Source organism: Sinohyriopsis cumingii, chromosome 16 (assembly GCF_028554795.1).
Source record: "Sinohyriopsis cumingii isolate HCF-2022 chromosome 16, ASM2855479v2, whole genome shotgun sequence".
Lineage (NCBI taxonomy): Eukaryota > Metazoa > Mollusca > Bivalvia > Unionida > Unionidae > Sinohyriopsis > Sinohyriopsis cumingii.
This window is the reverse complement of record NC_142976.1, coordinates 76,340,823-76,354,384: the sequence shown is the minus strand read 5'-3', so window position 1 is coordinate 76,354,384 and position 13,562 is coordinate 76,340,823. Positions and strand designations below refer to the sequence as shown.

At 34.5% G+C, this 13,562-nt stretch overlaps 1 protein-coding gene across 1 annotated transcript in view; it reads left to right on the top strand.

The window, feature by feature from the left end:
* The window catches only part of LOC149780835 (uncharacterized), a 209,644-nt gene that overhangs the window by 86,808 nt on the left and 109,274 nt on the right, over positions 1-13,562 (top strand). Inside the window, exons 21-23 of the mRNA XM_089936236.1 lie at positions 1,204-1,380; positions 4,784-4,850; positions 10,188-10,272. Of these exons, the coding sequence (XP_089792362.1) occupies positions 1,204-1,380; positions 4,784-4,850; positions 10,188-10,272 (329 nt within the window). The remainder of the gene's footprint in view (positions 1-1,203; positions 1,381-4,783; positions 4,851-10,187; positions 10,273-13,562) is intronic.

Below are 13,562 nucleotides of genomic sequence, written 5' to 3'. Positions count from 1 at the left end.
TTGGAACCATATTATTGGTCTGAAACAATCCTGACCACTGGATTGAAATGCTTGAAAGGATTTGCACAAAAATCGTGTTTTAATCTGGAAATATTTTACCAAAGGATGTTAAATTATATACAACCCTTGCAGCTCTTAAGCACAAACACAGAATATACATTTTAACCCCAAATGTAATTTTTATAGTTTTTGCCATATTGTATTTTAGCCAGTCTATGATACCTTATGTAAATTATGTATTTTGTTGATCAGTCTGCTGCTGAACAGTCCATCTAAAATAAATAAAATCTGTTTTAGTGTTCAGGAAAGTTGATGTTCTCTCAAACCCTCAATTTTCAGTGTCAACAATTTACATTCAAAATGATGATTAGAACAAAGAAAAGTAGGAGCAGATCAATTACTAGATGGACATACAGATAAACATCTCATCACTTTTAAGTCCTGTGTGATGCATAGTGAAGTATAGTTGCATATTATAAATAGAACACTTGTGTTTTGTCTAAATTGGTCTTGACCTCTGACATCATAGACAGTGTTAATCTGAGACTCGACTGAAGTCAGATGAATCTTTGGAATCTTTTATCACTCTTGTACGCATGTGAGAGTGATATGTTTCAGCAAAGGCAGCAAGCCAGTTTATCTAATCGAAACGCAGCAAATTGAGATGTATAATAAAGAATAATATTATTTGCATATAAAAATTTCTATTTGAATATAAATGTTGGGGCTATAAGTATTGCTTCCATTATATTTTAACATTTCTCTGTTCAGGAACTTATCCAAATTCATATTATGCTTGAGGAGTTTTAGCCAAGGCTGCCTTAGCATCCATGTGCACATGCATCCATTCACACCGTATATTCCCTTCATTGTTCAAGTTTTTGATTACTCTCATTGTTAAAGTTTTTATTACTCTTAGTGTTAAAGTTTTTTATTACCCTAAATGTTAATGCCTTAGATTAACCTCAGTGTTAAATTGTTTTTGGTACTTAATAAAAGGTAGGTTAAACAAAATAAGGTTTGAGGTATTGTATAGAGGAAACAATTTATTTTCATTATTCTTGCAATACTGCTAATACACAAATAATGCCCGTGTTCAGACCTACTATTGTACCTGTATTCTTTGGGAAGATTATTAGATAACACTTAGAAAGAGAAATCATTTCATGAGTGGCCTGCCTAACTCCAAATATCTTGATGCAGAAATGGATGCTCCCCAAGATGTTGAAGAAGGTATTTCCCAAGACTTGGATCTTCCCCAGCCAAAGCGATTCTGCCCAGCAGGAAGTGTGGGTAGCTTCAGAAATTGGACAAGTGATGATCTTGCTCAGAAACTGGTTGATATAGGCCTTGCAGCGGAGGAAGCTAATATATTTAAAGGTTGGTATTGGGTACTACTGAAAAGAACGGGGAAGTTTGGAATTGATTTATAGGATAATATTCACTGACAGTAGACTTGTTCTGGTCTGTTTTAACTGTCATATCTTAATTCGGCCCGTTTTTCATTATGGACACACACACACACACTGGGGCATCACCTCTAATGTCAGAACTACTCCTGTCTCTGGGTGTTTGAGTCAAGAATAACACTGAGTACACATTCTGGTTAAAGTTTTTTTCATCAGTTATTTTTTCATAACCTCTAAACCAGTTCACTTTATATTTGAAATTAAATATCATATCCTATTCTCCTTCAATTGTACCACTCCTGTCCCTGGGTGTGGCAGTTGGGTCAAAAATTAGAGGTGGACACATTTTGTTTTTTTATACTTATTTCTCTTTAACTCCTTACCATATTCACTTTCATTTTTATAAGACTGCTCCAGTGGCCTAGTGGTTAGAGCATCCGCCTCGGCTGTGGAAGGTTGTGGGTTCAATCCATGGCCAAGTCATACCAAAGACTTACAAAAATGGTACTTACAGCTGCCTTGCTTGGCGCTCAGCATTAAGAGGTTAGTGTTAGGACTGTCGGCCTGGTTTCAGGATAATGTGACTGGGTGGAACATCATGCTACATGTGTGCGGCATGATGCACCAGTGCTAGACATGACTATAAACTGTCACACTGCAGACTTCGTAGCGATATGACTGAAAAATTGTTAAAGCTAAGTTAAAAATCCAAATCACACTCACACACACTCATATAATATCAACACATGCTCTACTTTCCTCAGTACCACTCTAGCCCCTGGGTCAGGTCATGTGATCAGTTTATATATTGGGGTCTCATTTGGCTTAACATTTATTTTTACTTATATTTCCAGAACACAGTAGCTATGAAAGTTCTGATTCCATCTCATGTTTTAATAAACATTTGCTCAGTTCATTTCAGATTTGGAATACAGTATTATCTCATTCCAAACTTCCATTTCTCTTTATGCTGCTATTGTACCCAAGAATACTTCATAATTTTTTTTCCTCAGTTTTTTTTTTCCTCGGTAAAATCTTGCCCAACAAAACGCATATTTGGAATATAAGATCATGACATACTTATCTGTTACATAGTTCCACTTATTTTGTGCTCTTTTTCGTCTCCATGAACTTTACATTGTCAGAATCATGCAATATTTTATGATATTGAACAGCTTCATATTGCATTCATGTGCACAACACGTGTGTCCAATAGTAGTATAGTGTATTAGGAACTACTTTGTACACAAATCATGTACACTCATATAGTAGACCCGTTATATTTTGGTTTGATTAAATTTGTTTCTGAATGAACTAAAGCAAGTGTTTCATGGATGGCCACATACCAGCTGCTTTGCAATATTCTGTGTTAACTTTTTTGATGCATTGTTTTGGATTTAGGCTAGTGATAGATGCCAGCCAAATTATCAAATTGCTGGGGTCCCTACAAACAGCATGCAAGTGACAAGGCATAAACGTGTCTTCTTTAGCTGGTAATAAGAATGGCAAAAAATCTACTTAGTTTTACATCCTGAATTTCCTCAAAATGTACTTTCTGAGTTCTGCAAATCTGAAATACTTGAGCTATGTCATGTGTTATAAAGCTTGATTACACATTTCGAAATTGTACTATAATTTTGACTACATTCCAAGTGCAATAACATCCTCCTTACTACTGTAGTAGGGATATTTGAGATGATCAACTCTTTTCCAATTTTCTTGTCTTGTACATAGTCATGTTGAATAGAATCCACATTTCAAGAAATGTTCTGTTTCTGCAGTCAAAAATAAATACAAGCATAATCTTTACAGCACACTCACCCCATTGCCTTATGGACATTAATTATTTGGTTTAACAGGTCTAGCTCTATCATCTGTGTAGTAAGTGAGAACAACAGGCATTTGTGTTTATGTACATTAATTAAATGATAACTTATAGGACTTATAATTAGTTTTGGATTTTGAAAATGCTGATGATATTAGAAACAAGATAGTAGATTAAGTTTCTCTAATTAACAATATTAACTTATATATAGATTTAATAGAAATAAATATTTTATACTTGACCTGAGACAATCTTTGCCAGCCCTTACACTTAAACTACATTTATTTAACATTTATATTTTGAGGGAGAGGTTGAAAGTGAGTGTGAGTCTGATCAGATATGTAGCAATCATATATATGTTTTCAAATCAACTTCTGGACAACTCATTATTGAGATATTAAATGTTTAGTTTAATGTAGGAAACACAGATCTGTGTACCAGAAACAATCAAGCCAGTTATAGAAATATGATATCAGGATGTCTCCTGTGAAGTCTGCTAGGCTAATATATAAACAGAGGCAGAAATGGTTAGTTGGAGCTTTTGAATTTGAATTTGGTATTGTGAAAAGAAACCATTAAAAAATATGTAGCCTAGACATTTGTTTGCTCTACCAGCTAATTCCCAATGTAGCTGCCACCCACCCCACCCAGCCACAACACTGCACTCAAAATGAAATCAACATTATATTCCATAGCATCTTTTTGATAATTACAATTGAAAGACTTCATATTTTTCCCACATTATGATTCCAGACATTCAATGACGGAACAGAAATATGCAGATGAGTCAAGATGCTGCTCCTTCTCTGCTCAAATCAGATGTGCTTCATGTAGAATTAACAATGATAAATCCAGTCCATAATCACCAAATTTAGTAGAATTGAAAAAAATACCAAAATCTATTCATTTCAGACCAAATAGAAAAGTTGTTGCAATGCGCATTCATTCACAATATACTCTGAATTTCAATTTTAAGTAGACCAGAATGACAATTTCTTTCGAAAGTGATGTCAAGCAGGTGACTAAGTTCAAGTTCAGTTATTTTGTTTCTTGCAGTGTGTTTTTGTTTATATAATTAAGTCTTAGATAGAAAAAGAAAATGAGCATATAATAGAAAGGTTACTGCATTTGTATCGGAAAATATGAACTTGTTTTGTTGGATGGATATACTGCATGACCATAGTTGTGCAGTATATCCATCTGAAAAAACTCTTTCATATTTTCCCATACAAATGTATTAAACCTATAACTCTCCCAAAGGACAAATTTCTTGCATCCACCTATTAGGTCCAAAATTTATATATTCATTATTCAGTATTTAAATATGACATATTCTCAAACTACCAGTAGCAATCCAGCCCTTGGGTCATGTTTCTGGTTGGGGACTCATAGCTAATCCGGAGCTTGTCTCAGGAGCATGCTATGTGTTTCTTAAAACTATTTCTTTTGATTTCAAAGGTTGGTTAATATTTACTTATGTTATGAAGGAGATGTAGGATTCTTGTGTTAAGCTGTAAATTGTACTTCATTTGAACCTTTCTTTTTATAGAAAAAAAAATTAGTGGTGATCAACTTCCTACGTTAACAAACGAGAAACTGAGAGAGATGGGATACAGGTATGTCTAGCTAATAATGCGCTAAAGATAAGCTTTGTCCATCCATGGGGGTGGCAGGACAATTACCCACTGGCCATTTACATCCCAGTCAACCCCCCCCCCCCAACGCAGTCAATCACTCCCTGGAAAAGTACCCCCCTGACATGGTTATTCCCCTGTATAAAAGAAGCACATACACTGAATAGAGTAAAACCAAAAGTAAGAACTGTGTATGGGGCAGCGGTATGATATTAATAACAAGTAAATGCCTTCATGTGAGAAGGGTGCTGTAATCAAACATAAGACATGCTCCTGTACAATATATTACCTCTAAACAAAAGGTTTCATGACCTTAATTATGTGGCAAGTTACAAATTGGATAAGTAAAACTCTCTGATTATCCAGGTATTATGCCTTTAATCCACCTACTCTATGTATAACAGATGCTCCTATACAATATATTATGCATGTGGTGACCATACAATATTAATAACAAGAAGGTGCCTTGTAGTTGATAATTATTTGACAAATTTGTCATCAGTAGCTGTCAGAAAACATTAAGTTGCATTCAAAATTGAATTTTGTTCACATCTTGTTTATATGCAGTTGTGTACCAAATTTTTTCAGTTGATTAAGTATAGTAACAATTTTGAAGTGAGAACTAAATGTATGGTAACTACGAAATGATATTACTGCAACAGAACTAATAAATAATTGTTGTGATTTACATTAAATTCCAGCACATACTCCTAACTACCACTCACTTTTAAAGTTCCATAGTCCTAAACATAAAATACAATTCTTTTCCTTGAGATACAAAATTGTACTATTTCAGGAATTACAAAATAATTGAATATTCCATAATGTGGTATAAAGTATCATGGATGTAGTTGTCCAGGAAGAAATTGACATGGGGGGTGGGGGTAATTGACAAGGGGGTAAAATGACCGAGGGGTAATTGTCCATTCTCTTGTCCAGGCTGTAACTTTTATATTACAGTACCTATTTCCATCAAACATACACTGGATGCATTTAGGGTTGGGTTTGTGTTATGCACTAAAACTGGCTGTTGTAACTTTATTTTCATGATTTGTTCATAATTTGCAATAAAATCTTTTCTGGGCCCAAATTGCTTTCCATGCTTTTTAGCTTACCTGAACAAAGCATTGTTCCCTCCATCATTCAAGATCAGGGGTACACAGCCATCTTGGGCCAGTTTATGGGGTGCAGTAAGATATCCCCCAAAAAATCATGTTTTAATCTTAAATAATAATTTAACTCTGTGTACACAATATGGATTCTAGCTTTAATTTAAATATTGTTGCTGTTTAGATGAATTATTGTATTAATTTGCTGATGATTTGATAACTAAATCAGTGTTGAAGAACTGCACCTTTTTGTCATTATTTCCCCATGATAGTCTTATAGACTAAAAAAGTCAACAGTTTAATGCATTTTAACTTTTAGTTAGAACAAAGTTAATAATAATAATAATAGTAATAATAATAATAATGTTGCAACCTTTTTTGTACAGGGCATGTACCATTTTCCAGTTAGGGTCTTTAATTGCCTGGTGTCATACAAGTGCAATTCACTGACACTTACAACAACCAGTGACAAATATTTTATTAGGTTTTAAAGGATCAGATATCTTAATACAAATCTAAAATTTAAAGACTTGAGTGATAAAGTTTAAAACTTGATTGGGAGAAGAACTGGCTGCATTTCACTGCTTTCACAGGCATGCTTTTATTTTTGTTGGAATAAGTGTCAGTTTATGAGGTTTTTATATAAAACAAAATGGATAATATATAGCTTTTTCATCAGTAGTTTGCTGTTTTCCATTCGATTCAGTGGCTTAAAGCTGCTAGTTCTACGCAATATGGATTCTGTCTCTTAAGAGGACCTGTATCAGCATACTTTGGCTATAATGAAGATCATGGAGTCACCCAATTAAAACTTAAGTTGTGCATTAGCATCTGAATCAGGCAATCAAGGGCCTGTTTTGTTGTGACAAGATATAAATAAAAATAGCTGAAAATAACAGATGAAAACTATAAGAATACATGAGTTTTATATGCAACTTTCAATTTTATGGTGCATGCACTGTATGCATCTTCAGAATTTTTGCTTTGTTTGATGATTATCCATTTTTCTGTGTGTATTGCATGGATTTTTTATGAGATTTTTTAACTCTACTGGTCATAAACAAAAAAAAGCTTATGTGGTGGTCTGTTTGTCTGTCATCTGACATCCATTGTCCATTCATCAGTTACAAAAACATGTAACACTACTTTTCCTAAACACTTGGAGGATTGCCACTAATCTTTACAAACATGCTACTGTGACACAGTGGCCATCTTGAAAATCATGTTACTGCTACTCCTTCTGAATGGATGGTCATATCATCATGGGGTTTTACCTAAAGGACTTCTTTTTATGTTCAGTTGGTCCAGAATGAAAATGTTCTCAATCATTTAGGACCAATTTTGCATCATAAGACATTTTTAGTAAAAACTCCATGTTGATATGAATATCCATGACTGGACAGCCTCTCTGTCTCCTGGGGAGTCTGAACATGACAGCAGACCTCTTGACCTCAAACAGGTGTTATCTCGGAATGACTAAATACAGCCATAGTATATTTAATTAGCACATAAATACCACTACAAAGCCATGTGATTCTTGTAATAATGGAAGTTGAAATTAAAATTAGAAGGAATCATTTAGCTACTGGTGTTAATTGATAATGGAATATGATACTGCACTTGTACACCAGTAAAATCAGTCATCAGATAAGTGAACAATACAGATTTACAATCATGAAGACCTATGTCTGTTTGTCCGTCTCTCAATGGGGCATATGGAATATTTAATCATTAGGTGCAAGAGGAAAATTGTGATGGAATATGCCTTTTTCATGGTTATTCATCTTCTAATTTGTGAATGCACATATATGTAATTAAATTTAAACAATGCATATTACAAACAATGTACATTACTGGTGCATGCTGCTTTTACATCTAAGCTGTGTTAGTTTTAGTACTGACGATCATGTAATTGTTTAAAATACTGTGGGATCCTATATTTGTTCATACACGATCTATTCCCCAAAGAAAATGGAGAAAAATCTGGTAAAGCGATTCAGATGACATAATCCATAACTGATCAATTTGGAGTATAAAACAAAGCTAAGATTTTCTGGTTAAAAAGTATCATCTTATAGGCCAGCAAATATGGTAGTAATGCTTTTTTTTATCTGTTGCAAACTTTAACTGCAAATGATAAAATTGAGTTGCACATCTAACTTGGGTCTCCTTTGCATGTTTTATTGAACAATACTCAAAAATATTGTTGCACCATAGTTAAGCTGTCATGTGGACATTTATTGTACTTCTGTCCCCTAATAATGATCAAGACATCTGAATTTCTTAAATTTAGGGGAACAATGACAGTTTGAGGTGTGAAAATGTCCCATTGGGTTCACTCAAAGTGTAACACTAATGAACTTCATTACCTTTTCATCTATTTCTATTAAACGTTATCTAAGAATACATCTTGGAATGTGTGCCTCTATTAAACTTAGGTCACTGTGACCCAATATTTTTAGGTTTATCAAATTTTGCGACAATAACTAGTATTGTGGGTATGTTTCTTGTGCACCAAACTGGGTGTTTGTGACCTACTTTCTAGGGTTAATTGAGCTTTGCACATTAACAAGGGTATCTTGTGATCTCCTCCTCACTAACAACTCAGGTACTGTGTTGCATTATGAAGTGATTTTTGACATCGTGCTGTTCATTTTAAAGATCATAGTTATATGATGGGATGATGATACAGTCAACTGTAAAAGTGTGATCATGCCTTTTTTGTCATTTTAGTCAATTAAATCATTGTATCAATTTGACTTCCAGAGATGGCAATTATGACATACCCGGTATTGCTACAGTGTTGTATTCATAATTGTTTTGAATTACAATATAGTATTCACATACCCTCCTATTTATTTGTACCCCTACCAATTTTAAAAACAAAAGGCATCAAGGATTAAAAAAATGCACAAATCTTAGTCACTTTGTTCATCAATTTATAATTTCTAACCTGAATGTTACCAGGGCAGCTCAAACACTGTCGACTTGTTGGCATTTAAAATCGGATGGGAGTTTCTTTAGTAGCACTGTCACCATGTTTGCATTGGTAGATCTATCTTCTCAAGCATGAGACATGATGTAGATCATCATCTTTGATAATCTCAGTAATTCTTTAAATTTTGGAGTTACATCTCTTTGAACACATTTATACAAGAGTTTCTCTTTTTTATTTGTTCAGTTTGTTTTAGACGTATTAAAACTAGACATTCCAGATATTTGACACAGACAACAGTTTTTACTCAATTGGACTCTTCTTGAAACCAGAAAAAGTAAGTGAGCAGTCTGTTTTGTTTACATCAAGTGCTTCCATTTGGTTTGAAATGCCAATAAGCTGACAGTGTTAGTGATACTCTTGCAACACTCAGGTTAGAAATTTGATGAATGAAATTAAAAAGTTTTGTACATTTTCGCTATATCCTTGATGCTTTTCTTTTTTAACATTAGTAGAGGGGGTACAACCAAATGGGAGGGTATGTGAATACTGTAAACCAATAACTTTGACAGTGAAAATTTTCAGCATATGTCACTTCATATGTGATAAAATTGATGATAAGTATAACATGATAGCAAAATAGAGATGGATGGACAGATGGATATTTGTCTATTCTAACAGAAGTCAGGGTGTCACAATATTCCCCTGTATATTTTTTTTTTATGCCCACACTTTTTCAAATTGGGTTGGGGGATATTGTGATACATCTATCCATTTGCCTGTCTTTCCTTTACCATATCTCTTTAATTGCTGGATTGAGTTTTATGAAACTTTGTTCAGTTGCCCATGTGGTAACCATCTGCAATATGGGTGACACTTATAGCTTCAACCCCAAGTGTCCCTTTTGAGGAGGTCAAAAGTCAAAAGTCAGATGTACAAAAATTGCAATTAGTCCAAATGAAATTATACATATTATGGCAGGATGCCGTATTATATTGAACAGATTTTGCATTGTGCCCCATGCATAACTGTCTGTATATGGGGGTGAGTAGGAAGTTGCTTGGGCTGGAATATGTCATACAAATCATGGAGATTTGTGATGGTCAGCTTTTGTACTTGCACTAATTTGGGAGTGGGTCAGAAGGAAGGAAGAAATTGGAATAAGACAAGGAGACAAAAGTCGTGAAATAAGAAAAGTTTTACATCCAGTGATTCCAGTTAGAGTATGTGCAGCCTAATCACAGAATCTCATAAAACAATGTATCTTTTTTGCAGCTGGAGGGTGACATTGAAAATAAAGAAGTTCATTAACAGTCTTACTCATCCAGAGTACACAAGACTAAGTTCTTCAAAGTCAAAGGTAGGTTTCATTTGGATACCTTAAAATGAATAAAAGGTTTGGTGATACATACTGGGATATGAATTACATAGATTGAAAAAGACAGGATCAAACACTGCTAATTCTATAAGATTTTTGTGATGATAAAAAGTAAACCTATTAGGCATTATAATTCCAGCCCATACATCTCATCTGTGTAAAGTGACAGTATGAAAACTGAATGAACTAAAGTCTGCATGTTATTTATTTTAAGTTTCATCTGTTGTTGTGATGCAATTCTTTCAGTGATGTTTATCAAAATGTTTTTCATAAAGCCATTGACTTCAGCAGAGGTCATACAGAGGCATGACTCAAGCAAAATAGATCATAATAGCAATGTTACTGCATTGCTGTCTCTTTGCCTGGCATTAGTCCCTTGTCCAGGGTGAATATTCCAATCTCCAGTTAGAAATTGGATATCTAGAATAAAAAGCAAGATAATCTCAGTCTTATACCATTATCAATGTCATTCATTCAGAATATTGTCTTCTTTCCTTTGATTTCATTTAGTTTTCTTGTGTCTCTGGGCATTTTATGTTTTTCATCACTGAAGTAGTCTTTTGGCATATGTACAATCATATACAGTGCAACCCCGCTATATGCTAATTCGGATATAATGCGGATGTGGCATGGCTTCCAAAATTTCCTATATTCATTCGCACATGAAAAAATATTTTTTTGTTCAAAGTACATGAAATAGTGTATAAAAAATGTATTATCATTATGGGGAAGAGATCACATATGAATTCGAACTTAATATGTTCGTGGTGTGGTTCCTGAATTTTTTTTTTTTATGTACGAGAAATGTGTGTAAAACTGTACGAACCATTTGAGCTCATTTGGGTCAACATTGACTTAAGACACATTTTACATGAATTTATTGATTTTTTTGTTACTGTTTATTTACCAGACCCTCATACATTTTTTCAGATTACCATGAATGAAGAGCTTACTCTACATGATACTGTGTTCTTACCCAATTAGTAAATGTTTTGCATATATATAAAAAGTTCAGTTTCAGTGGCATAGGGATACAGTCAGTGCAATGGTGTATGCCTTGGAAAACATGAGCATGCTATTATGAATTATTTGCTCACATTACATGTTTCTATCAATGCTAGACCATGCCTTAAATGTGGAATTGGAGTAAAGTTGCATAATCAGCTTTGCCAACCATGCGGATCTGTTATCGCACATGCTGGCAAAGACTTGCCAACAAAATGAATGTAGGTCCTAATGTTGTTGCTTGTTCTGATCCTGGTAAAGTAAAACAGTGATACAAAAATGTATCGAATTGAAGAATTAAAACAACAGTTACATGCTGTTAAGTCAGCACAGGGAAGGATTAATGAGCAAGTAACCTCATGTGAAACAGCAATCCAGACAGACTCCCAAATAGCAACAATGTCAGATGCTCAGATACAGACAGTCCCAATACCAGCCAAAAGAAAATGTAAAATGACCATACAAGTAACAACTGATACCCAGATTAATCCTGCATTGCAAACAACATTACCCCCCCCAGTCATGTGTCACACCTGCAACAGCAACAAGAGTACACCCATGGCCCTCAGCTAAAACAAGTCTGTTGCCTTCAGCAACAGCTGAATTTCCCACTGCTCAGACAAATGCGTCAACATCAGCTCGATTAGCTTACACAACTAAGACACCAATTTCAGCACCCCTTCCTCAAAGAGATGTGTCTGAAATACAAACCAGAATCCAACACATGAAAGCACAAGCCAGAAAAGATAGGTGTACAGACTCTTAGAGGTGCAAAAGTCAACAACATCACGGACAGAATAATTAATACTGACCAAACCAAATACAACAAAAACTATTATTTTACTAGGTGGAAATGATGCCTGTGATGGAAGGTCACTAAATCAAATCAGAACAGATTTTGAAAGTTTACTGTATGCTGCTAGGTATTGCAGCCCAAATACATGTAAAATAATGATATCAGGACTACCTCCTCATGTGGACACGGGTGAAAGAAATCAGTGATCGGAAAATTTACCTATCTGAAGACTTCAACCTACAATACATTCCACAATACACATCTTTCTTTCTTCAGAACCAGGATTTCAACCTAAGCCTCTACCAAAGAGAATTTCATTTAAGCAGAAAAGGAACCTCTCAACTACTGATAAATATTAGCGAGTATGCCCCCATTTTCAGGCACAGTAATGAAGAGTACTGTCTACAGGTATGCCATCATGGAAAACAGATTGAGTGCTTCAGATGTCATAAGTTTGGACACAAACAAAGACTCTGTGAATCAATGTATTATACATACTAGGAAGCTGGCAAAGAGGAAAATGCCAATACTTCATTTATAAAAAATCTAAATGTACCTAGTGAGACTATTGACTCTAACCATTCAATAAACACTATTGTAAATGCAAAAGTTAATGGATTTTCAGGGTCTGTATGTGACTTTGCACATGCTAATATATATGAACATTTAAATATGGAAATAGCATGTCAAAATGATAAAAGTAGTATGGAGACAATCTCAGTGAGTACCCCTTGCATGATGACATACATATAATTGATATGAAACTAAATGCAGCGGGTTTTAACATAGGTCACTTAAATGTACAAGGTATAGTGGGAAAGATAGACCAGATTAAGTTAATGTTGTCTTCCAAGGAAAATAATGTACATGCTTTAGGACTTACTGAAACCAAATTAAATGCTAACCACAATGATGATCTATTTCACTGTCAAGGCTACAATAAACCATTACGTAGGGACAGAGAGACAGCCGGGGGGGGGTCTTGTTGTATACATTAGGGAAGATGTAAATGTAAAAAGGCGACTTGACTTGGAGTCGCATGAAATTGAGAATATTCGGATGGAAATTTCTCAAAATAATGCAAAATCATTCCCTGTTGGTTTCATTTATAGGCCACCTTCCTCCAAAGCAATTTGGAATGATAACTTTTTGAAACAAATTGAAAATGTTCTTGCACAGGAGAAAGAAACATATATACTTAGCGATATAAATAAGGACCTTCTTAATACTCAAATAAGGAACAACTGGATGGAATTTATTGAATCATTAGGCCTAGTCCAGCTGGTAAATGAGCCCACAAGGGTAGCAGAAATATCAGTCACTCTTATTGATCACATTTATTCCAACCAACCAGACAATGTGGCTTGTATAAATGTACCGAATATTGGTCTTAATGACCACTATCCTACATTTTTGACAAGAAAGGTTAAATGCAAGAGAAATAGGACAAATATGTACAAAACTATCACTT